The sequence below is a fragment of the Scomber japonicus genome, chromosome 11, assembly GCF_027409825.1.
Source record: "Scomber japonicus isolate fScoJap1 chromosome 11, fScoJap1.pri, whole genome shotgun sequence".
Taxonomy (NCBI): domain Eukaryota; kingdom Metazoa; phylum Chordata; class Actinopteri; order Scombriformes; family Scombridae; genus Scomber; species Scomber japonicus.
The window spans coordinates 20,587,648-20,611,394 of NC_070588.1; the positions used below are offsets into that span (position 1 = coordinate 20,587,648).

A 23,747-nucleotide genomic window follows, 5' to 3' on the forward strand; every position below is an offset into this window, starting at 1 on the left:
CACATAATGCCTTTAAAAATTTTCTACCACTTCACCAGCTCAGCTTCACATATCGCAGACGTTTCAGTTTATGTCTTTAAGCTTCTTAATTTGTCAAATTAATGATGTCACAATAAATATTTGCACAACAAATACTGAAAATCTTGAAATGATTTTGTTGCTGAATGTAAAAAATCAAACTGGGCAGAGAGGTATAATCAACAGATACTCAGAGAAAACCAAACTGTACTACTACAATATTTTATTGTCTCACTTTGTCTGCGCTGTGCAACTTAACTTAACTCACCTGTTTGAACCAAGCTTAAGCTGTGTTGCAGTGTGAAAGCTTTTTGTACTTATTTGGTATGGCAAACGTATCTATTGTTATCTATGAAGACCTTTGAAATGTTCAATGTGTTGTGATTTGCTACAACTTATACCTGAAATATCTGCAGTAAACTAGAGTTTAGCTTGTGATTAGGACTGAGAACAAAAGAGCAAAACACGTCATCAGTGTGAATATATCATTTTACTTCGTGTGCAATCTCTTCAGGATGCCACTTTGTTCAACTTGTAGTTATGTAAATTACAGCTGACGACAGATTTCTTTTTCTGCCTCTTGCTTCTTACTATGTGATAATAAGACCTTTTAAAACACATTTGTAAGATTTGGATGTGATCATGTCTCTCAGAGAAAAGGTCTGAAAACATTAGCAAGTAAAAATGCTTTGAAAGGTATTTTGGGCACTTGGCTCATGTTAAAATGTAAAAGGTCTGTGAACTCAGTAATGTCAAACCAAAGCAGTTTCCTGATGTTATTTGTGCCTGTTGTGGAACTTTGCTATGCTATGTGTCTGCACTGTTTTTGCCATTGCAGTTGGAGCTGTACACAGCAAAGTGTGAATTTGAAGTCTAATTATTATTATTAATAAAGTGTCTAAATGGGGAAAAAACACAGACGCACATTTTTTGTTGTTCAGATTATTGTCACAAATGACCAACAATCACATCTGAATTACATGAAAACAATATTTAAAACATAAATCAATGCTCAGACCTTCCAGATAATTGATTACCTTCTGAATCACCTTCTGTAGGCCACAGGGCAGTCTGTTACCTTCACCTCCACATCGGTGTGTTTCAGTGTTATTTAAATATGGTCCATTTTTAATCTGATTTCACTGACAATATGACAGCAGAAGAAATAGGAAAACTCAAAGTGCTATCAGTTCTCATGTACAGCATGCTGTATGAGATGGTTATTTGTGGGTTTAAAAGAAATCTAATAAAACACTATATATCCTTTCTTTTAACTAAGTAAAGACAAAGAGAAAGAAAATAACATTTAATGTTCCATTTAGTTATTTAGTTGTTTTTCAAATGTGTTTATTGTAAAAGTCTTCTTTTTATTGTACCTGTTTTGTGTCCTAAAGAGAGACAGAGAGAGAGAGTTATGTGTATTTTATGACAGAATTAAACCAAGCCAATGGATATTAAAATTACTACTATAATATCAACTGTTTGCTGTGAATGATGGTCTTATTTCTATAACATTATTAGCCTGCTAAATAATCGTATTTGTGATTGAATTAACCCTGCTGTGTATTATCAGTCTGAACGGTGTTTACCGTTGATTGAGCGGCTGATTTCTCATTGAGCGGCGCTTCTCGCGAGCTCATGGTGAGCACAGAAGCGCAGCGCCGATTGCGCCCCCTGCAGTCTCTTACAGTGACAACACCTGGCTGGCTGGGAAAACATCCTCCCTGCCTTCCAGCTTCCCTCAAACCTCGGATGAGCTGCGGCGGCGGCCGACACGTCCAGCGGCTGAGTGAGTGCTGGGTGGTATGGACGTGCGGGTTCTCCAGATGGCTCCGTGAGTGAGGATGCGACTCCCCAGTTCTATCTTTGTGTCGGTGTCTCTGTTCACGGCCGAGACCACGGCAGCTCTCTACCTCAGCTCCACGTACCGCTCCGCGGGAGACCAAATCTGGCAAGGGCTCACCCTCCTCTTCACCCTCGTGCCGTCCGTGCTCGTGCAACTGACCCTCATCTTCATCCACCGGGACCTCAGCAGAGACAGACCGCTCATTCTGCTGCTGCACATACTGCAGCTCGGACCCATCGTCAGGTCAGTGTTGACGTGTTTATCCCTGTGGTTGGCCCGTAAACAGACGCGGATACCATTGTATCATAATCTCCGCCGTGTCACGCGAGAAAGTGTTTATTACCCGCCACAGGTGTAGTGTCCACGAGCGAGTATTGTCGATAAAACATGTTCGGGCCTGCATGCTCATAAGCTGCTTAAAGATGGTTTGAATGCGCAGCGCACATGCTGTTGTTTTCATTTTCTCTGGCCTTTTGTGTCTGCCTGGCCGTAAACACTCGGCTGGTGCAACGAATGTCTCTGCCTCTTTACTTCGGAAATAAAAGGCTGACCAATTCTCTCATTGCTCATCGGCATGTTTCATAAACCCATATAGCTGCCAGTCTGCTCAGCCTCTATCAATGTAATGTGACTTGGCAGTAGATCTCCTTACAGTTTGATCACCTTCACAGAGCGGACTGTGTCTGATTTATTCATGACTGTTCCATCTGAAAGATCATTTAATCAGCTTCCGTGCAGAGGCGGACAGACTGTGGTGGTCACACTGATGGAGGAGCCTTTAAACATCTGCACATAGTTCTTGAAACCATAATAGGCCTGGTCCCCCTCTGAGTAAACCCTGGCTTGGCCTGTAGCCATCTGCCTCAGTTATAGTAGTCATGAGCCTAATCCCCCCACTGTATACAGATACACAGCACGACCAGTGCCCATTAATATACAACCAGCAGGAGTTTACTGGGATAAAATGAGTCTGTCCTGAAATATGGGAACTGTAGAGCTGAAATGAGACAAATTAATCTGCAACTGATAATGATCTTTAATTAGTTATATAATTTTTCAAGAAACATTTTCTGCTTTACTTTCTTTTGTTATAGCAGAGCTGAAATGATAAGTCATTTAATTGATTAGTCAATCAACAGAAAATGAATTGCCAGCTCTTTTGATAATTGATTAATTGTTTTGGGTTATTTTCTAAGAAGTTTGTTAAATGTGAATGTGTTATGATTTCTTTCGTCCTCTTTGATGGTAAACTGAATGTTTTGGTTTTGGACTGTTGAGACTTTTGACATTACACCTTCAGGAAACAGTGATCAACATTTTTGACAAAACTACTAATTAATTGATGAATCAAAAAATTGAATTGACAGATTAATCAATTATGAAAATAATCATTGGCAGCCCTACAGTAGTAAACTGAATCTGTTTGGGTTCAGCAACAAAAAAGCTGTTTGAAGAATTCATGTTGGAGGAAATTATGATGGGTGTTTCCCCTGTTTTCTTATGTTGTGTAAAAAAACAAAAAAACTAATCAAGAAAATGAAAACAATTGTTAGTTGCAGCACGAATGGACTCCATAATTAGAGCTGATATGATGGGTCAATTAACAGATCAGTAGATTAATCAGCAACAATTTTGATGATCCATTAAAGTTGTTTTTGTTGTTTTGATTATATATTTTAATTTTTATTGATTTCATATAAATAGTTGGTACATGGCAACAATGCTGATCTATAAAACGTGTCATTATACCATTAACTTATCCAGTAACTGCATATTTATGACCACCAGCAACATCAATGTTTTGTTTATGTTTTTCCTCTGGGCGACCAGTTAAAGAGACTGTGAATCTGACCCTGCCTGGCCCACTTCCTCCTTGAGTGTGCATTCACATGATTACTACAGACTTCTACATCTTCCCCCATAGCGAAGAGCAGATCTAAGAATAACACATGTTACTGCTGGCTCCTTATCTGTGACAGGCAGAGAGGGGGATGTCCGTCTGTACTGCTCACAGTACTGTGACACTTCCTACTGTCAGAGTTGTCTCAACCGCCCAAAACAACACATCTATCTAGTCATATTTAGTTTCATCATAATACTGCTTGTTCTTCTTTTTATTCCATTAGCATCATCTCTAATTAGCAACTCCAGTTTCCCATAAGTGGCAGTGGGCAGTGAGCATGAGTGATCAGACTCGAATCAGAAGTGGATTTTAATTTGTTTTGCATGGAAGTACTCAGTAATGTTAGCTTGAAAAAATAATCTTAACTCAACTCAAGGTCTCTGTACATACAGAAATATCCTCTTTAAACCCTCTCTACTGAAATGTGTTTTGCTTATTGAAGAATGCTTTTTTCATATGAATCTGCTGAAGAAGGAAAGTTTTGCTCTGTGTTGGATCACTATTTGTTTGGAGGCCAATCATAGTCCAGTATACACAAGATATGTCTGGACTGGATCTTTAAACTTGCAATAACATACTCATTTGGTCACTTGAAGGCAGCTGAAACAACCTGTGTACACACTGATGCTGAAATGACTTGTTAGGAAACATTTCCTTATTTCCACATTGAGCAGATATGGAGCAACATCTGCATTAATTCCAGTCATGTTTGTGCATTATTCACTCTCCTGTAAACTCTGTTTTGTGAGGGGTTTTTTTGTGTCGTGTGTGCCTTAATGACTCAGGCGTTTTGTTAAATCAGACAAGACACCTGGGGCCTCTTTCAGAAAGCAGGTTTAGTGGAAACTCTGAGTTAGTTGACTCAGAGTTGAAAGAAACCTGCTTTCCTCCTTTCAGAGTTTAGTGAAAACTTTGAGTCAACTAATTCAGAGTTTTCACTAAACCTGCTTTCTGAATGAGGCCCCAGGTGTCTTGTCTGATTTAACAAAATGCGTGAAGGAAACTGGCTTTTCACAAAGCCAGTTCAGCTTAACTCTGAGTGAGTTACCCTGGCAACATACTCCATGAAACTAACCTGCTCACTGGCAAATTTTCTTCAACTTATCCTGAGTTTCTCTTCCTTTCAGTTGAAGCCTGCAGACTGATGTTTTATCATTCTCTGATGATTATCTGTTTGAGTGTTTCCGTTATTCTGTAGGCTACAATCGATCATTTATCTGAACAAGATTCTCAGCCTTCCTATCATTTGTATGACACATCGTGGACACACTCTCAGTTCAGAACAAATTCTTAGTGTTGCACGTTGGTTGTTTTTTTGCCAGTGGCAGTTTTACATGTAACATTGGTCACACTGAGCATGTTTCCAAGGCAACCGACTGTCAGGCTGTCAGAAATGCAACACTTGAAGGGTCTTGGTATTAAAGTGGATACTGCACATGCCTCCATAATGATCGAGTCACTAGTTTGATTCCAGCGAGGAACTTTCCCTTCTCTCTCTCTCCCTGTTTCCTATCAACCTCTGTACCAGCTACTGTTAAATTAAAGTGAAAGTGCCCAAACATAAATCTTAATTTAACAAAATAATTTGACTCTTGCACTGAAACTTTTACACTGTAGTTGTTGTATGTATAAAGGCATTTAGGTGTTGCTTTCAAATAGACAATATTAAATACTGGCAATGTTGGGATGGCTGAAAACATTTATTTGCTTAGAAGATTCCACTAACTACTGAAATATAGCCTATCACATGTAGTTTCTTTTTTTCATTAATACTCACACATTGACTTGGTTGTGAATTTCCTGTCACATCAGCTCATGTTATTTTGCTGCTACTATTGTATTGCTTTTTTTCTTAAATATATACTCATTACCTGCATGCATTCATTAATAGGTCTAACTCCACTGGGGAGAAGTAGGAGGACTGAGCACTTTGTTTCTCCTGTTGCCATGGTGAATCATGTTATCTGTGGCTTGGTATCTCCTCATGCACGAGCTTCACTCAGGGTTACTTTGACTCAGAGTTGATTGAACTAACTGATATCACCTGTTCTGAAACCGAAGAGTTCAGGTTTTAACTCAGAGTTTGTTGAACCTGGTTCCTGAAACAGAACCCATGATCTAGTAAGGTGTCAGCAAAAGTTATCAGTATTCATTGGTTGGTTTCTGTACTTTATTATTTTATGACTTTGTTACTGTGTTACTTTATTACATTATTGCCCTCTCTTATTCAAATTCCCACTAGGAGTTACAGTATAAAAGCTGAAATGGTTTGTTGGTTGGCAGAACTCCCTTTTCCGTGCTGGCATGTAATGAGTAAAGAGAAAGATTCATCACTCCATCATCTGTGATTCTTCGGAGAAACTTCTGGTAAAATAGTTCTACTCCAGTTTTTAGTCTCCACCAACTCCTGAGAAACATTTCTGTCTCATTAGCTGCTAAATGAATCAACATAAACACCAGCTGGTTGGTAACTGTGTCTGTTTCTTGTTTGGTGCTGCTGAGCAGGTAGCGTACAGTCGGTTTATTGAGAGCAATGAGATTGAACCAAGAAAACAGTAAAATTGCAGTCCAGAAACAAAGACAATGAGCTGGAAGATGCTGTCATCATTCAAGTAGTCATTTGATACTTTATTAATATGAAAATATTTATTGGCTGGTTTTGGGCTGCAGCAGTTCATTGATTACTCCATCGACAGAAAATATAAATATTGTCTGGTTTCTTCGGTCTGGACAGTAGACTGCTGTGGACTGTTGGTCAGGACAAAATAAGACTATAGTGATCAATATTTTTCACTTTTTAGACACCAAATGATAAATTGGGGAAATATTAAACAGATTTTTAAAAGAAATTAAATGTTGCAGCTCTAAAGTTAAGATTGTTTTGTCAATATCCATCTGTTGTCTGCACATTTCTTCCCCGAAACACACAGTGGATGCATTCCACTTAAAACATGCTGAGCTTATGAGATAATTGAATGAGATTTTGTTGTTTTGTATTAACGTCTTAAAATCGTCTCACAGGCTGAAGCTTCACATGTGTTATTCAAATAAATCAGTGATGCGTTCACTGTGCGTACTGCTCGAGTGAAGTTCAGGCTGATAAACAATCTGTCCCTGCTCCCCTGTGGTTTAAACTCCCCTGCTCTGCTATATTATTGGCACTGTGTGTCAGTACTGCTTTATCAGGTCAGCATCGCTTCAGCTTTTGGGATTTTCCCCACAGTCAGCACTTCAGTGTTTTTATTATCTTTCTGGCAGCTGCCAACCAGAACATCCATAATAACAGTGAGGTACGTGCTGGTGTAAATGTACAAAAAGATATTGATGCAGTTGGTTAAATGACCTCACCTCAAATGACCTCATTGCTTACATCTGCTGCATTTCATTGTGCCTGTTGAGTGATCAATCGATTAGCTGTCATATACATTTTCAGCCATGCTAGCAGTGTGGACCTAGAGATGGTGACATTGGTCTGAAATTCACACTGATATCACATACAAGCACACTGACAGAGCCTCCAGCATGGCTGTAGACTCCAAGTCTTTTTTCTTTCGGTTAGTCTGCATTTGTATATTATCTATCAGTCAGTCAGTTGGTCCACTTCTTTGGTCCAACCTGAAATATCTCAAATACTGTTTCAACAAGCATTCATGGTCCCCAGAGGGTTTGATTTTGGTGACCACCCCCTGACTTTTCTTTTATCTCAAAAACTGTTGGATGAATTGTCATGAAATTTAGTACAGACATTCACTAATGTGTCCAAAATATGGACAAATTAGTATCTGAAAAGCTGATGACATTAAATTCAGCTTCAGCTTTACTTTGTGTTTAGTGGTAATTAGCTAATGTTAACATGCTAACACGCTAAGCTGGTGAACATGGTGAACATTATCAACATTAGCATCTTAATCCTGTTTCTCTTAGTTTATCTGGTTTTGTTGTATGTTGGTTTTATGGTGTGCTGGGATGTAATTCTGAGTTTCCTGTTAATGTGGTGTGTGTGGAACCTAATAAATGACGTTGAAATTGAAAAAGTTATATGCAGCCCTTCATTGAGAGCCTTTTAACAGTCTTTGTTTCCTACCGTTGCTGCACTGTAGGTGTCTGGAGGCGTTTTGCATCTATGGCAGTGTGGGCCGTGTGGAGGAGCCTTATGTCAGCATCACCAGGAAGAAGCAGATGCCCCGTGGGGGTCAGTCTGAGGAGGTGGAGCGACAGGTTGGGCAGGCGGAGGGGAAACTGTTTACACACCGAGCAGCCTTCGCCCGCACCTCTGTCATTCAGGCCTTCCTGGGTTCTGCCCCCCAGCTCACCCTGCAGCTCTACATATGCGTCTTGCAACAAGGCATGTCCATCGGAAGAGGTGAGAGGAAGGCATGGAAGTGTGTGTGTGTGTGTGTGTGTGTGTGTGTAGGCAGTTAGCAGCTTACAGCTCTATCTGTGCTCCACTTATCTGCCTACATCACAGCTCCACTATGATGTGGGCAGATAAGCTAAGTGCCATATTGGAGACAAGAGGATGTTGTTTTCATGAGTCAAAGAGGACTTATGTAACTGCCTCTCTGATATCTAGGATGGAAAATGGTGTGTGTGTGTGTGTGTGTGTGTGTGTGTGTGTGTGTGTGTGTGTGTGTGTGTGTGTGTGTGTGCACATATTTCTATTCCTGAGGGAGATTAACTTAAGGTTCACACAAGTCAAACTAGGACAGCTGGTATTAAATAAAATCATAAATACATCCAGTAAATATTTCTTTTTCTGCTCTCTGACATCTCTATTTCACATTTACTGATTCAACGGTCTGTATGTGATGAATGTGGAAACAGTTGTTCCAGGACTCTAAGTGATATCTTTCTCTCTCTCAGGCACACTCATGGTGATCTCCCTCTTGTCCATTGTGTACGGAGCACTGCGCTGCAACATCCTGGCCATCAAGATCAAATATGATGACTATGAAGTGGAGGTCCGACCCACTGCTTATCTGTGCATTTTCCTGTGGCGAAGCTTTGAGATTGCCACCCGGGTAGTGGTCTTGGTTCTATTCAGCTCTGTCTTGCAGCTCTGGGTCCTACCTGTGGTTCTGCTAAACTTCCTTGTTTTCTTCCTCTACCCTTGGATCCTCTTCTGGCAGAGCCACTCCCCATTCCCTGAGAATATTGAAAAAACATTGACCAGAGTGGGAACCACCATCGTGCTTTGCCTGCTCACCTTCCTGTACGCTGGCATCAACATGTTCTGCTGGTCAGCTGTGCAGGTGAAACTCAATGACCCAGACCTTATCAATAAGTCCCAGAACTGGTATCGCATGGCTGTGTATTACATGTTGCGTTTTGTGGAGAACGCCTCACTGATTCTGTTGTGGTACATCTACAAGACCGACTTCTACAAGTTCATCTGTGCCCCACTGCTGGTCCTGCAGCTGCTGGTCGCCTACGCCATCGCCATCTTCTTCATGCTGGTCTTCTACCAGTTCTGCCATCCGTGTCGGAGGCTCTTCTCGTCTAGTATGACCCAGGGCCTTTGGAATTGCTCCTCACTTCTCTGCCTGATGTGCAACTCTACTTCGCCGCAGAACACGCCAATAGGAAAGACCATCCTGGAGCCACCGAGCCCTGCCCCGCGCAAGGAGCCAGCCAGTGACCGAGCCCATGAAACAGGCAGTGACACCACTGACGACATGCCTAATGACACGACTTACGACATGCTCAACGACACAATGTATGACATTCCTAATGAAATGGGCAATAATACAGAAGGGGGAATCAATGGTGACATTTGCCACAGTGTATCCTGCGATGCTTGAAGCATTACAATTGTTTGATGTGCCATTCAGAGGACTGTACAGAGCAAACAGTAATCGCACCCCTTGTAACCTTTTAAGTGCCACATTGATCCCTCTGTGAATTGAGTTTACACTTTAAATCCTTCCATCGCCATTTCATGAATCCATTTAATCTGTTTTTCTACCACCGTCTGTCCCACACGAAGCAAATGTGTCCTTAACTGTGGATCTGTACCGACTGCAAAATTACATTGTTTTCACTCGTGTTAACCTGACATCAGCAAGCAGTATTCAGAAAGAGCAAACATCCTTACCTTCATCATTGTGCAGCCTCTAATATGAATGAAAACCTGTGGTTGTTGTTGTTGCCACCATTTTTATATGTGTGGAGACTGTTTCCACTTATATGCTGCATTGATCACCAGGAGCCATGGCATTTGAATTGATTGTATTTAGTATCTCTCTTTGGCATGGAAGTATGCATGTGTGGAGCCTCGGGTGAGGTGTAAATGTTATTGTGCTGGGGGGGTTGAGTCTGTTTTGTACAGGGTTTTTTCTTTAAAAAACCCTAGATTTATGGCTGCAAGCAATCAGCTTTTTTACTCCTTGATAAGAGCTTTATAATCAATCTGCGCTGCTTCTGTGATGTATTTGTGCTTGCAGTGAGATACCAATCACCACACATTGTTAAAGAGCCAGTTTGATCACCAAACACAATACTGTAAAGCACGGACATCTCTGTGTGTAATGTTTTTTGCACGTTTACAAAAAAAAAAGGATTTAAGTGGCTTTGGTTCAACCTTTGAACAGCAACAGCTGTGATGTGAAATGTTTTGTTCATACTGTATGTATTTGGAATTTTCTAACTCATGCTTTATTATGTCTGTCAGCTCTGCGTCTGTATGTTTCATTAGTTAGAATATTAACACTTGTGTGCGCACAAAATGGATATCTAACAGAAAAAAGTGTCAATGTTTGGAATTGTAAGATATATCTTTGCTTAGTTTTAAACCTTCAGTGTGTAACAGGGCACAAAATTAGCACCAATATGCAAGTGGCTGATAGATTTGCTTCAGTTACTTGCCAAAAGAACAATGTTAATCTATTGAGTGGCTGGTAAAATTTGAATATTAACTAGTCATTTGGCAGATGGGCAAAAAAAAGGAAATTTTGAACCCTGCTATATATAATTGTGTGTGTGAGAGAGAATGTCAGTATTGTTTGTTTTTGCACTAACTCCTTTTTGCAATGTATCTGCAGAGGGACAATGACCTCTGGTATCACAATAATGCTCCTAACGTTTGTACAAATAAGACGAGCAAACTTTTAAGCCAAAACAAATGTGAAATACCCATTGTACACATCAAACATTCTCATACGAAGAAAGACGAAAGGCATTAAAAGATGAAATCCTACCGAAAATAAATTTATATTTATATGTGAAAAAGTCTGTATTTACTTATTTTAGCAGAGGAGCAGTTATTTTATACTGTCCTATGCTGACATCTAGTGGACAAAAGTCAACATTTTTCTCCGCTTTGTCAGTTTGCTAACAAGATGTTTCTGCTTAACAAATCCTATCTCTGTTTTGGTTTTGAAAAAATTGATGCTCACTCAGAAGCAAATCAAATTGAATACATTTAATGACTGAACTGTGCACATTCCAGCAAATTATTACAGTACACAGCCTCCATAAATTAAACAGTTTAACACAAGAATTCAAAAACGTCTGCAGATGAAATCCCAAAAAAGTGCCCTGGTTGTTGGAAATTACCATTAAACAGTCCTGGCCTGGGAACTCATAATCATATCCTCACAGTGCAATATAAATGTTTAAAATATCAATGCAGACTAATACAAACACTTTTTACAAGAAGTCTTGCTTATACGTAATGAAAGACAACAATCGTGTCTTCTTCTTTACATCAACAGTTAAGCCTGTTTTGTTTGGGAATGTACTGAAGGAGACACATGATTTAAAAAAAACTACTCCTACATTATGGAAAATTTACAGTGTCTTTTTGACAACATATGAAAGGATTTGATGGATCACAATATTTAGTGTTCAGTGCTTTTCAATACTTTGACTGCATCAGGCTTTAATTCTGACCATGACCAAGTCATGCCCGCACACAGCAGTTGCCTGTCCTGTCGTTATGTTGTTCAAGCCTGTGGGGAGACATAAGCTACTCCTACATTAACTGCTACCTAAGGTTTTCATCTGAAGATCTTCACGGCTTCTTGGTCACAATGCCATTTCAGGCGCAGCTTGGGAAATGAGAGAGAGAGAGAGCAAGGTGCAGCTCTGTGCTACTGTTACAGAGTCACAGCAACAGCAAAGACACTGACCACGCAGTACATGCTGCGGTTCTCCCATCTGACCGTACAGCTTCCTGAAAGGGAAACAACAAGACTGATCATACTGCAGTCAACATAAATCCTTCAAATATTTACAATGTTTTGCTTTTGGACTGTTGGATGTAGTTTATATATTGCATATAGCCGATACACCAGGAAATGCTATATGCATACACGCAGTCACATTCCGATACATTTTTGTTTAGAGACGCATGGATCAGGGGTGTTGCTTCTAATGTTTTTTGGTTTTTGAACAGATAAGAAGGGGCAGATTAGTTATGGGTTTTTTTGTTTCTTTTGTTTTTAGGTTTAATTTATTTGACTCCTACCAGCTGGATTTGGGAGATCATGACGTCACAAGATCATGAGGATTCATCTTGTAAGGCAAATTGTGCCTGTATCTGAACCACCAGTGTTTCAGACCAGTAAGAATTGTGAATGCAGCTGCTTCACATGGTAAGACTGATTGACAGTGATGAACAGATGTTTCATCCAATCACCTGTTAAGTATTTTTGAAAGTGCTGGCCCTTTTCCAAACAGTTTCCATGGACAACTTCTCCAATGGTTCTATGTAACAAACCATCTGGCACGCCAAGTTATTAAGCAGCACCCTCAGGACCCTTTTTTCTATTATTTATATTGTATTACTTTATTTTTCCATCTGGTTTAAGGTTGCTGCCTTTTCCTCTAGAGAGTGGGGTCATCACAGATGCCATTAAAAATTGAACTGGGTATCAAACCATATACTGTCATTTTTCTGCTACTGCCTGAAATGCCTGTAAGAAAAATAGTCAAATACCAAAAGCTGGCAATAAATGTCAGAGCAGGTTTGTAATCTTGTTCACTTATTCTTTGATCAGAACGTTTCTGATTTAAAGAATAATTTAGCCACACTAAAGATTATTTAAAGTCAAGAGTAAAAATATGAAAGGTTTGGCTTCTTTTTTAAATTAAAAAAAGGTTTTATAGAAAAACGTCTTTTTCAGACTCGCCTTACTTCTATGTGAGTTCAGTAATGCATGTGTAGTTTCAGCTCTAGTATTAAATAATTGATGAATAATGATACCCAGCTGTAATAATAATTTGTCTCTTACCATCAGTGGCAGTGTCCCAGTAGCAGGAGTTGGCTGTGTGGAGACCAGCGCCGCTCTTCTGCATGATGGTACAATTTACTGGAAAACATCAGAGACCCGTTTTTCTCAGTCACATGTTTATATGTCACATATGTAGATAATTTCATGTTTGTGTGAATGACAGGTAGAGAGCTCACCCATGTATTTGAGCGGCCGTCCTTGTTTCACCAGATGACTGAGACAGTGCTCTACGACACTGGCAGTCAACTGGTTCACTTTACTCTGGTTATAATCTGCCCCACCAATGACACCTTCAATACACTGAACACACAGAAAGATGTGTAGACATCACATCAAAGAGTGGATTTACAATGAAAGAAAACACATGAACGTTTCCAAGAATTAAATAATACCTCTTTCACTGTGATACTGGCCTCATCAGCATTGAAGACCCCCTGCAGCATAATTTCAAAAAGAAAAACAAGCAGAGTTAGACACAGCTGAGTAGCTTTGTTTCTTTTTTTAAAAGAAGAAACCAACAGAGTGAACTATTCTATGTAACAGTCAAGCTGTCATTTGAAGAGGCAAAGCTTCAGAATTACACATGGATCGCAACCATTGTAGACATTGTACTTTTTACTGTGTTTATGTTTATTTGACAGCTATAGTTACTGGTTCCAGTCGACAGCCGCTATTATAGCGGACTGTGGTTTGTTGTTCACAACATAATTCATGAGAAAATCTCATGAAAAATTGAGATGTTGTTGAAAAACACATTCACTCAAAAGCCAAAAATGACATCAAACCGGAAGACTTGTGTTTCTTATTTATGAGTCAATGACAAATCTGTCAGCAACAGTCTGATGAGGAAATGGATAAAAATGTAGCTGGTGCACGTGTGGATCAGTGCTTCAATTTATTAGCCAAATATTTGTCCAACCCTCGCTTTTTTTAGGTAGAGGATGATCTTGTTTGGTTTGTTAGTTTTGAATCAAAATGTTAAGGCATAAAAAACTATTTTCTTGCAAGTTGAATAAATTTCCTCATTTAATGTTTCTTAATAAAGAGCTATGGAAGGCAACTAATCTGCTGTTTATTGCCTCAATTAATAGTTTTGTTAATAAAATGTCAGAGATTAGACATGTTCAAATGTCTTGTTTCGTTTGACCAACAGTCCAAAGAATCAAAACATATTCAGTTTACAGTCATGTATGACAAAGAGAAACATCAAAGCATCACATTTGGGGACGTTTTGGACATTTTTGCTTAAAAAAACTAAAATGATTATTCAATTATCAAAATACTGAAGATGAATTTTATGTCAATCTACTAATAAATTACTTAACTAAAAAATTAAACTAAAATCTAAACTAAATTCAGTTTCATTCCGTTTGATCACTTTTTTCATTGTTAATATCTTTCTGACATATTTCTGATAATATTAAATATGACCGTGGAAATTCTGTATAATAAGAAGTTCCATTTTTTGAAATTGCTTTGCCGATGATACTTTTGTAACTTAGTCTGCCTCTGCTCAACAATGTGTTAATCTTCTTGTTCCTACAGAGCACAAACAGTGAGTAGACTTTATAGTGAAGGAGGAGACATCTTGTGTCCAAAAGTTAAACTTCTGAAAATAAAAATATTTGCATATTCATAGATTCAGAATGTTTTAACAGGGAAAGGGAGCAGATGAAATGGCAACAATTTTTAACTAGGTAATTGAACTTTTTTGTGGAGAAAGAAACATGTCAGACACAAATTATTATTCAAAGCAGAGTATTTTTTATGGGTCTTAAAACATGTCTGAATGGGATCTTTAAGATAAGTTACGTCATTAATAGTGTTTCACTTGTAAAAGAGGGATAATGAATATTTCATATTTGAATCAGTGCCTTCCAGGCCATACCGCTGACGAGATCATCACAAACAACAAACAATGTCAAATAGTTTTTAAATTTGAATAGTAGATAAATGATCAACTATTAATGTATCAATCAGCTGATTGACAGAGTGGCACAAAAGACACTCCACAATTTGTGTATAGTCACCATAACTCACCGTTTCAGGTGTTTTTATTAATAACATACTCTGGATGTGTTGTATAAATATAATATTATATAATAATTCTCTGCTAATGTAAATGTGATGAGTGAGGCCACACCCTGAGAGAAACATCGTTATCTTCTCATTCAACATTGGAGACAAAAAACATTTTAATGTCGACTGAGGAGCGTTTAATACTCAGTTACATATGATTATAAACAGCTGTACCTCATCTCCAGAGTTATATTCCTCCATTGTTCACTGCTATCTGGCCTCTTTATTGTCGCCGGTTTCTGGACGCTGTTGTCATGGACGGTTGTTATGTTGTTCACTCATGTTATTTCCGGGTCATGCTCCACCTCCCCCTCCTCCTTCAAATAGCTGACTGTGTTTTTATGTCGCCTCTCTGTGGCTGAATCCACACACTACACAATCAAGCGACGCTCATACAATACAACTGATAATTAGATGTGCATTGATTTCACACACACTTATAACCATCATGCATGTGCACACATACTGCCATAAATTAGGGAACATAGACACATGTGCACACATACACTCAACACATGTAAAATGATCATGTCACATGTATCAGAGTGTCAATGTATTTATTATGTGCTCATTTTAACTAATATACTTTTAGTAATGATTATATTTTACGACCAGGGACATACAGGGGTCACTGATTAGCCTTGGCTACAATATGCAGAACATCTCTATCATTACTGTAACCTGTTGATGGTTGTTTGGGTTTTTTGCATTGTCCCTTAAAAGTAAACTAACAAATAAGTCACTAATTTGTAGCCATTATTTTTCTATTACATACTGGACTTCCACTGAGTTCATTTAATGGATAATTATATTTGGGAACCGGACATTCACTGCCTACACTGGTCATACTGTTTATTCAAAGCAATCAGTCATTAAATTATCTTGGGATGGTTTCTGGCATGTGTTTTATGATGTCCCTGATGAAGGCCACAAGTTGAAACGCTTTGTTATGGTTCTGTCACAGTCTGGCTCTATGTCCCTCCATCAATCCACCAGAGGCCCTTTGGATTTATTTATATTGGCTTATTTGAGTTACGTCTTCAAAATATTTGGGCAGCATATATTTAGTTGCCTTTAGTATGTGTCTGCCTGGTGTTTTATCTCTGCCTCCCAGTCCATCGGTGTGTGGGCGTGTCTCTTCTTTTCCACTCAATTTCCCTCCTTTACCCATATGCACATCTGCCCTGTATCAGCCAGCCTCATCATTTCTTCCCTGCTCTCCGTTCTGTTCTCCGAACTGGTTCTCAGTTCAGTTTAGTTGGATTCTTTGTTTGGTTTGTTCTGCTCTTTGTTGTTTTAATTTTCCTTTTCACCTGCCAGCTTGTTTTGCCTGCAGAAGCCTAGAAAAAAAGAAAGAGAAAAAAAAGTTAATCCGTTGCCTTGCTCTGCCTGACTCCTGCATTTGGGGCCACCTGCACAGTTCTTACTAATGTACAGCAACAATTCAACATGGGGTTAACTTTAGAAATCCAATATTTTGAAGTTATTACTTAAAAAATAACAAAGCATGACATGTACGTTTAAAAAGAGTAAAAATTATAACGGGCTTTAGTTTGGGTAAATCATACAAATTAATAGAACACTAAAACAACCCAATGTATTGAGTGGCTTTATGGATAACATTAACCCAGAATTGTGTCAGTGCTATATTGACACAAACTGGGTAAAGAAAATGTGTGTAATGCTGGAAAATGTGTGCTGACATCTGATATCTTTAGTCCCCATCCAAAAAAAGCCCATTCATGTTTTCATATGTGGAAAAAATATATATATTTCACATGAGACACATCCCAAAAATTCCAGTAAAACACTTCTTAATCTAATTTATGACCAACCTCATTGACCTATATGGGACTCTATTGCGTGTGAATGTGTTTGACATTAATATGATATATGACATTGTTGTTTTCACATGACCTCTTACATTTATGGGGGGAAAAAACATGTTTGTGAGTTTTTCACATGTGAAATAGTCGTTAACATGTGATTATACAGTATGTTTCATCTGGGTTGAGTTCCAATTATGATGTAATGCAACCTGATGGATATAATTGATACAATTTTTCATCCGTTAATATAAAATGAACAATGCACATTAATAGCCTACTTCCTGTAAATTTGTCAGAATTAACCGAGTTTTATCAGTGTTAAAAATAACTTTATATTAAAAAAAGGACAATAGTGTGCAGAGCAATAGGAAAAAAAGGAATGTAATGTTAGTAATAATGTACTGTACAGGATATTATTATACTATAATGTCAGGCAACACAAAAGTATATAATACAAAGAGGGAAAAACATCAATCACTATGACACAACAAGTACTGAGACAGGCTGACAATAGCATAGATAAACAGGTTATTTTTAAGACCAAAGAGACTGTAATGATATGGAATAAGGTCGTCTAATTAATGTGATATTCATTTATTCATGTTTTTTTTCTCTCCATGTCATCAGTTCCTCTCACAGTGTTGTTAGTCCAAGACGATCAGTATCTTTTATATTATGTGTCAGCCACATACATGAACTAGCAGGCTCTTCCTCTGGCCATAACCTCAGAAATGTGGACTCCCGGAAGGTCTCAGCGGGGAAATATATAATTCATGATGTAGTCTACTACCAGTGACAACAGGGAGTTTCCCCTAACCTATTTAAAGCCGATCATTGTAAAATACAGTAAACCATAAATACTGTTTTGGAATCCGCCTTTAATTAGGTTATGTCAATAAGTTTATTGCACAGGTTACAAACACCAGCAGACTGCGAGAAACAATTGTCGCATTGTCAAAAATAAGCCTATTTGTAAGGATTGCGTGTATGCCTCCCTCTTTCCTTCTCTCTCTCTCTCTCACACACACACACACACACACACACATGCGAGCACGCACGCACGCACGCACGCACACACACACACACACACACACACACACACACACACACTCACACACACACACACACACACACTCACACACACACACACTCAAACACACACAAACACACACACACACACACACACACACACACACACACCACGCCCCCTCCTGTCGGGAACACCCTGAATGTGGATCTCTGCCTTCACACGGTGCCGAGGCGCACCGACACACTCACGTACGGCCCCTGATCCCTCGACTGACTCTCCAGCCCGCCGTGCTCTCCTGCCGGTTCCTAACCGAGGTCCACAGTCACCAGGTAAGACGCCTCCTCACTGCGGGTCAGCCGGCGACACTTCGGGACACCGAAAGCCCCGGTGTTTTCTCTGGCATATGGCAGTGTGTGAAACACGGCAGCCGCTGCATGTCTATGTTTGATTCCAGTCATGGATCTTTTATCTGTTTCTTGTCCTTCTTTGGAGAAGCGGAGAGGTGAGGAGGTGGGCTGTCCGTCCACCATCACGACCTCGAATGGCTCACTCATCAGTGGGACCAGACAGCCCACCTGAAAGTTAGGCGCGTTTGGGCAGGTGCAATGCAGCAAAAAGCTCTTTTTCTCCGCTGGCGTCGACGGTATATTAAACCAGGTGACTAAAATCATTTACCTGGAGAGATGTGAATCCTGTCATATAATAATAATAAGGCAGTGGTTCAGATGAAATGATCACCTGGTGACATTACCGATCAATGCCAACTTTAATGGTGCAGCAGTAGTGCGTCTGTGCCTCACAGATGATGATTAATGATGACCTTGTCCATTAAAGTCCTATCTGGTGTCACCAGGACTCCTCCAAAGACTGCAGTTGCTGAGAGGGTGACAGACAGGCAATAATAGTCTCAGCTGATCCTCTGCTGAGGGGCTGCTACATGTCAGTAGGTTTAGTTGGTGAATGTAGGAACAGGTACAGTAGCTTCTTTGATGAAGAAACATGCTGACCTGATTCAGATTCAGTGGTGTATTTCCTTTCGGATAAGTTGGTGTTACACTTGTCTTTGATGATGCCACTCGCAGCACTTCAGGGAAGATTTTTGATGCAGTGTATGAGATCTAGTTGTAGTTGAAGATAAAAGAGAAGATGGTAAAAACATTGTCAGCAGTGGGATCTGAAGACTGTATTCACAATGCAGAAGTTGTGTCAGGAGGGTTTGAGTCTGACATACTTATTATTTTCACTTTATTTCCAAGTCATGACTTAAAGGCTGTAGCTAACCGTTTTTTCATTATTGATCAATCTGACAAGTATTATCCTCAATCAATCAATGAATTGTTTAATCTATAAATTGTCAGATAATACTGATACAGAAAAGATTCAAATGTTCTCATTTAGAAGCTGTAAACACCAGCCATTGTTACTTAAATAGGTTAATTAAATGATAAATAATTTATCAGAATAGTTGCTGATTAATTTTCAGTTGATCAGTTGATCAATTAATTGACTAATTGTTGCAGCTCCATAACAGTGAAAATTTTGATAATATCAGTGTCTTCATTTTGTCCAACCATCAAAGGTAAATCAGAGTAGCTCAGAGGATGTGACAAACACATTTTTTAGACTTTTATTTGATTAATGATTTAATTATCATTATTATCATGTTATATTCATCAACCAGTTTTATTTCTGTTTACTGTGTGTGTTTAAAGACTGGAAACAGCTGTAAATCAATGCTGTTGAGACCCCCGTCTCTTTCTCCTAATTTCCTGCCACCTGCTGTGTGATAAGGGCAGATAATGCCCCCCTCCTCAATGAAAACATATTTTAAAACACCTATTTGCTCATTTATTATGAGTTTTTAGTATGAAAAAGACCAAAAAGATATATCTTTTAAAGAACATCTATGACCAATCTTCCATCTTTGCTGTGGAAGATATCCCACAAAATTTTAATTTGTCACTGTGACGTTTGCCTAAATTGGCTCTGTTGGCTCGTATAAGCAATAGATGCTGAGGCTGTTTCATCACTGTCACCGCGAGAATGCCTCCCTTAATGATTGTCGAGCTTTTATACAGCACATGCATGAGGCTGGAGGGGGGGCGGTGGCGTAAATGGTTGAATAAAGGAGGAGAGAAGCCAGTGAATGCAGGGATTCCCTGATTTCTTGACACGCAGGCAAGCAGAGAGCTCATCCAGTAGAGCAGAACAAAGCCCTGGGGAGTGCAGTCACACAGCATTAGAGGTCTGCGTCTCCCAGATCTGGCAAGAATGAAAAGTGTGCATGCGTGTGTGTGCATGATGGCACAGGCATTCACACATCTATGCATTATTATGGCAGGCATCTCATTGATAGGCTTCTGGTGCCAGACTGATGTACTGTTGGCACCCTCTCTGTCTCTCACATAAATCCTGTTTACATTGTCCACTCCCTTGTATTCTCACAGACACTGAGTGTTCAGCTGGAACAGGACAAGAGGAGGAGATTCATATATTCTGTCTTTGAATAATACCTTATTAAACCTTCTTTAATTTCTAAGATCTTCTGCATGATGACCTACGCTACTGTAACAAACTCGGCTCTGCTGCCGCATTAAATAACGTCTGATCTTTGTAATGCAGGGTTTCCCTGCCTCCCACTCAGCGATGCCTCTCTTCTCTATCGCTCTCCAGTGCTTTCTGCATGCTCATTTTGTATGCAGCCTATAGCCCCGTGCAGCCTCAGAGAAACACTGTGTCCCTGTTCAATCATGGTCATAGCGAGGCAATCAGTGGAAGCCTGTCCACACACCAACCCCACAGACACGGGAGGGGAGAAAAAAGCAGGAATGTAATTTGGAGGCAGGGCTGAGAGGAGTGACTCAATTGAGTAATAGATTGCTGGTCAGGGAGTGATGCCTCTCTGTCACCCTCCCTAAACTTGTCATGTGTTATGGGACACATGCTTTTGTGGCCTGTTGAGGACCACCCATGGGATCATGTATCACTTTAGCCAGGCAAAACTGTGAGTGCAATAAAGCCTTCACAAACAGACTCAAAATCACATCATTGTTTTATTATTTATTCAGGGCCAAAACAGCAGCAGTCTTTTGACTTGGGAGTGCTGCGTGCATAGATAAGTCAACACAGCAGAGTGTATAAACACAGACATTATAACATTGTTAGCAAGTCATGCATATCAAGGTTATTAAATTAAAATTAACTGGATTTGAACATGAAATGTTGATATTGGGAATAGCAGCAATTAAATGAGGTTGATGGCTTCAGAAAAATAGAAAAACTTCATGATGATTGGATGGATAGGATGTAATAATATTGTAATCTTATGTATTAATTAGAAAAAAGTTATTATATTTCAAAAGTACTTTTAATTTCTCAAAGTGGCACATTTTGGTAACATTTTACTTATTGTTGTACACATAAGATCTGTTAAGCCAGCTCACCTTAACACCTGAACTTAATCATTGAAGCAATAGACAATATTTGTTCTTCAGGTCAAACTGAGTGCTCTCAATAAGGTTGCCTCCTTTATGATGTCATTACAGGTGGAGACTCACAGGTGTAAAATGTATTTCTCTATGTCATGCAAATTGTAATCACATAATCTCGAGCATTAATCATCAGTTTCAGTATAGCAGTTCCCCTCAACCTCGCCCATATTTGTTGTAAAGGCGGAAGTCCTTATTGAAATTCACTGTGCTGGTTCATATCACTGCAGGGGCAACACTGTGTGACAGTTTTTCCTCTTCTGAAGTAAAAGTTGTGACTTGCTCCATGTGATGCTATGATGGGTGGTGTGTCTGTATTTTGTTCTCCTTACTCTTGTTTTCATCACCTCACCAGAACACAAGGGGGTTTCCATTCTTTTGAGAACCTGTAGTGATGGTTTTATTTCCTCTGGCATTGAGGTTACATTGTGCACCTGATTGTAGACATCTGTAGTGTCACTGTGTTGAATCTTTGAATATTGGTAGCACAATCTGTTTGTGGGTGTTGTTTATGTGACTCTGTACCCATCACACCCAGTGCTGCTTTTAATGGAGTTTTCACAAACTGTTTTTCTGATGGGGTAATACTCGAAGTGATACAGCACTCCTATAAAGTGACCATTAAGGGTTTATAACCTCTAATTAATCTCTTTGTTAATGGTCAATAAATAGTTCAATAAGGCTTGATAGATCAATTATAAGCCATTAGTTAGGACAATTTTTTGGCTTACAGCTTATGAAAAGTCCCTCTTCCAGGATCACACTGGTTTTATCTATTTAGCTCTTTAGTTCCTCAAAAAGAGCCGTCCACATGGACATTCCTACTGGGAAAATACTGCAAAACATCTGGACTACAATACATTTATAGCAACTTTTTGATAGATACAACTGCAGACTTGGTAGATTAGTGTATGAACCCTTTATTAATGATATATGGACATGTATAATTCTGTATGGACTAATGTTTGGTTCAGATATCTGTATAGATACCAGCAGGTTGACATTTCCACTTATCCAGTTAAATATCTGAACTTCCACTGGATGGATTGGACACATTTTTGTACAGACATTCATGGTTCCCAGAAGATAGTTGTGTCACAAATCCATACTACACAGTAAGTGTATGCAGTATAATGTTGACAGTATATCAAAATAGTATATTTTGCAGTTAATGTATAAGAAATCAACATAGCAAAGCAGGAAATAACACAATATGTGAGGGTGCAAAGGCAATCAAAGTCAATGCCACAGCCAGTTAAACCTAACAAAAGACAGCAAATTGTTGTTGTTTTTTCAGAAAAATCAATAGTCACTTTTTGTTTGTTCCTGGAGCTGTTTCACTACCAGCCACTATCATCAATTTTGTCCAGCTGTGAGTAGCTCTTCCATTTCCTTTGTGTACTGCATTTTTCAGAGAATCATTTCCCTCAAGCGTACACTTAAAAATCAAAAGCTTTTTAGTATTCGCACCAGCTGCATACTGAAGGAGTATACTTAACATGATGTTGCTTGATGTTAGCATTAATCTCCAAGTACAGTATCACAGAGCTGTTAGTGTGGCCCTAGATTGTCTTGTTTTAACAGGAGCCGACGGGATATTTCTACAACTGGGCAACTTACATTTTTTACAGTTACGTTTTATCATTTGATGGACACTTTATCCAAAGCGACTTACCGACGAGGCAAGACAATCAAGTGTTAGAGGACAGAGACTCAACAGAGCCGTGGTACAAATTCTCAGGTGGCTGATGCAGAAACAAGTGCAATGGGAAAGCACTGTAAACAGGAAGTTTTTCTTAAATCTTTTATGCATTCGTCAAATTATCTGCGTCATAAAAACCATTTATAAAGGTCACTGATTATCTTGACTGGCACCCAGGAAGCAGCTAATTGAAGAGTCCAAATTGCCAAAGCATCTCTGAACTTTAATAGGACACTTTTCCCTGCGTGAGAATTCAGTAATTGTCTCTTGTCTGTGCTGAAATGCAGATCAGGATGCCCTTTCTGTCAAAATGTTCTGTGCTTCAAATATTGGTTGTTGTGTGCTGCATATTTCACAGATGCAGTTGTTTTAATCTGTAGCCAGGATTTTCTCCATATATGTTGGCAACTGAGCTCGCATCCAGAATCAAAAGTGTTTTGTTGTTTTAGCACTTTAGTTTCACAAGTACCATATTCAAATGAATGTGATGACCACCTGAAATCCACTCACCGCCATGATCCTGTGCAAATAAACTTCCCTAAAAATCTGATGACAGGAAAGAGGGAAAAGAGTAATCAAAGGTCTAGCCATGAATCAGAAACAAGGCTGGGATGCTTTT

General features: G+C 39.2%; 3 protein-coding genes across 4 annotated transcripts in view; 2 read left to right on the plus strand and 1 right to left on the minus strand.

The window, feature by feature from the left end:
• Positions 1 to 1,734: 1,734 nt before the first annotated feature.
• Positions 1,735 to 9,778, plus strand: xk (X-linked Kx blood group (McLeod syndrome)). Its single transcript, XM_053329227.1, has 3 exons — positions 1,735 to 2,107; positions 7,868 to 8,130; positions 8,631 to 9,778. The coding sequence occupies exons 1-3, from the start codon at positions 1,863 to 1,865 to the stop codon at positions 9,566 to 9,568; spliced, it is 1,446 nt and encodes a 481-aa protein (XP_053185202.1). The 5' UTR covers positions 1,735 to 1,862; the 3' UTR covers positions 9,569 to 9,778.
• Positions 9,779 to 11,138: 1,360 nt separating this feature from the next.
• Positions 11,139 to 15,314, minus strand: LOC128368425 (dynein light chain Tctex-type 3-like). The gene is made up of 5 exons (XM_053329232.1): positions 15,254 to 15,314; positions 13,393 to 13,434; positions 13,177 to 13,300; positions 13,001 to 13,078; positions 11,139 to 11,940 (listed from the first exon to the last, which is right to left on the minus strand). Exons 1-5 carry the CDS (start codon positions 15,278 to 15,280, stop codon positions 11,864 to 11,866), a joined length of 348 nt encoding a protein of 115 aa, XP_053185207.1. The 5' UTR covers positions 15,281 to 15,314; the 3' UTR covers positions 11,139 to 11,863.
• Positions 15,315 to 18,170: 2,856 nt separating this feature from the next.
• sytl5 (synaptotagmin-like 5) overlaps positions 18,171 to 23,747 on the plus strand; it is a 40,449-nt gene continuing 34,872 nt past the window's right edge. For both annotated transcript variants that reach the window (XM_053329223.1, XM_053329225.1), the window contains exon 1: positions 18,171 to 18,267. The gene's annotated coding sequence lies outside the window, so the exon portion shown is untranslated. The remainder of the gene's footprint in view (positions 18,268 to 23,747) is intronic.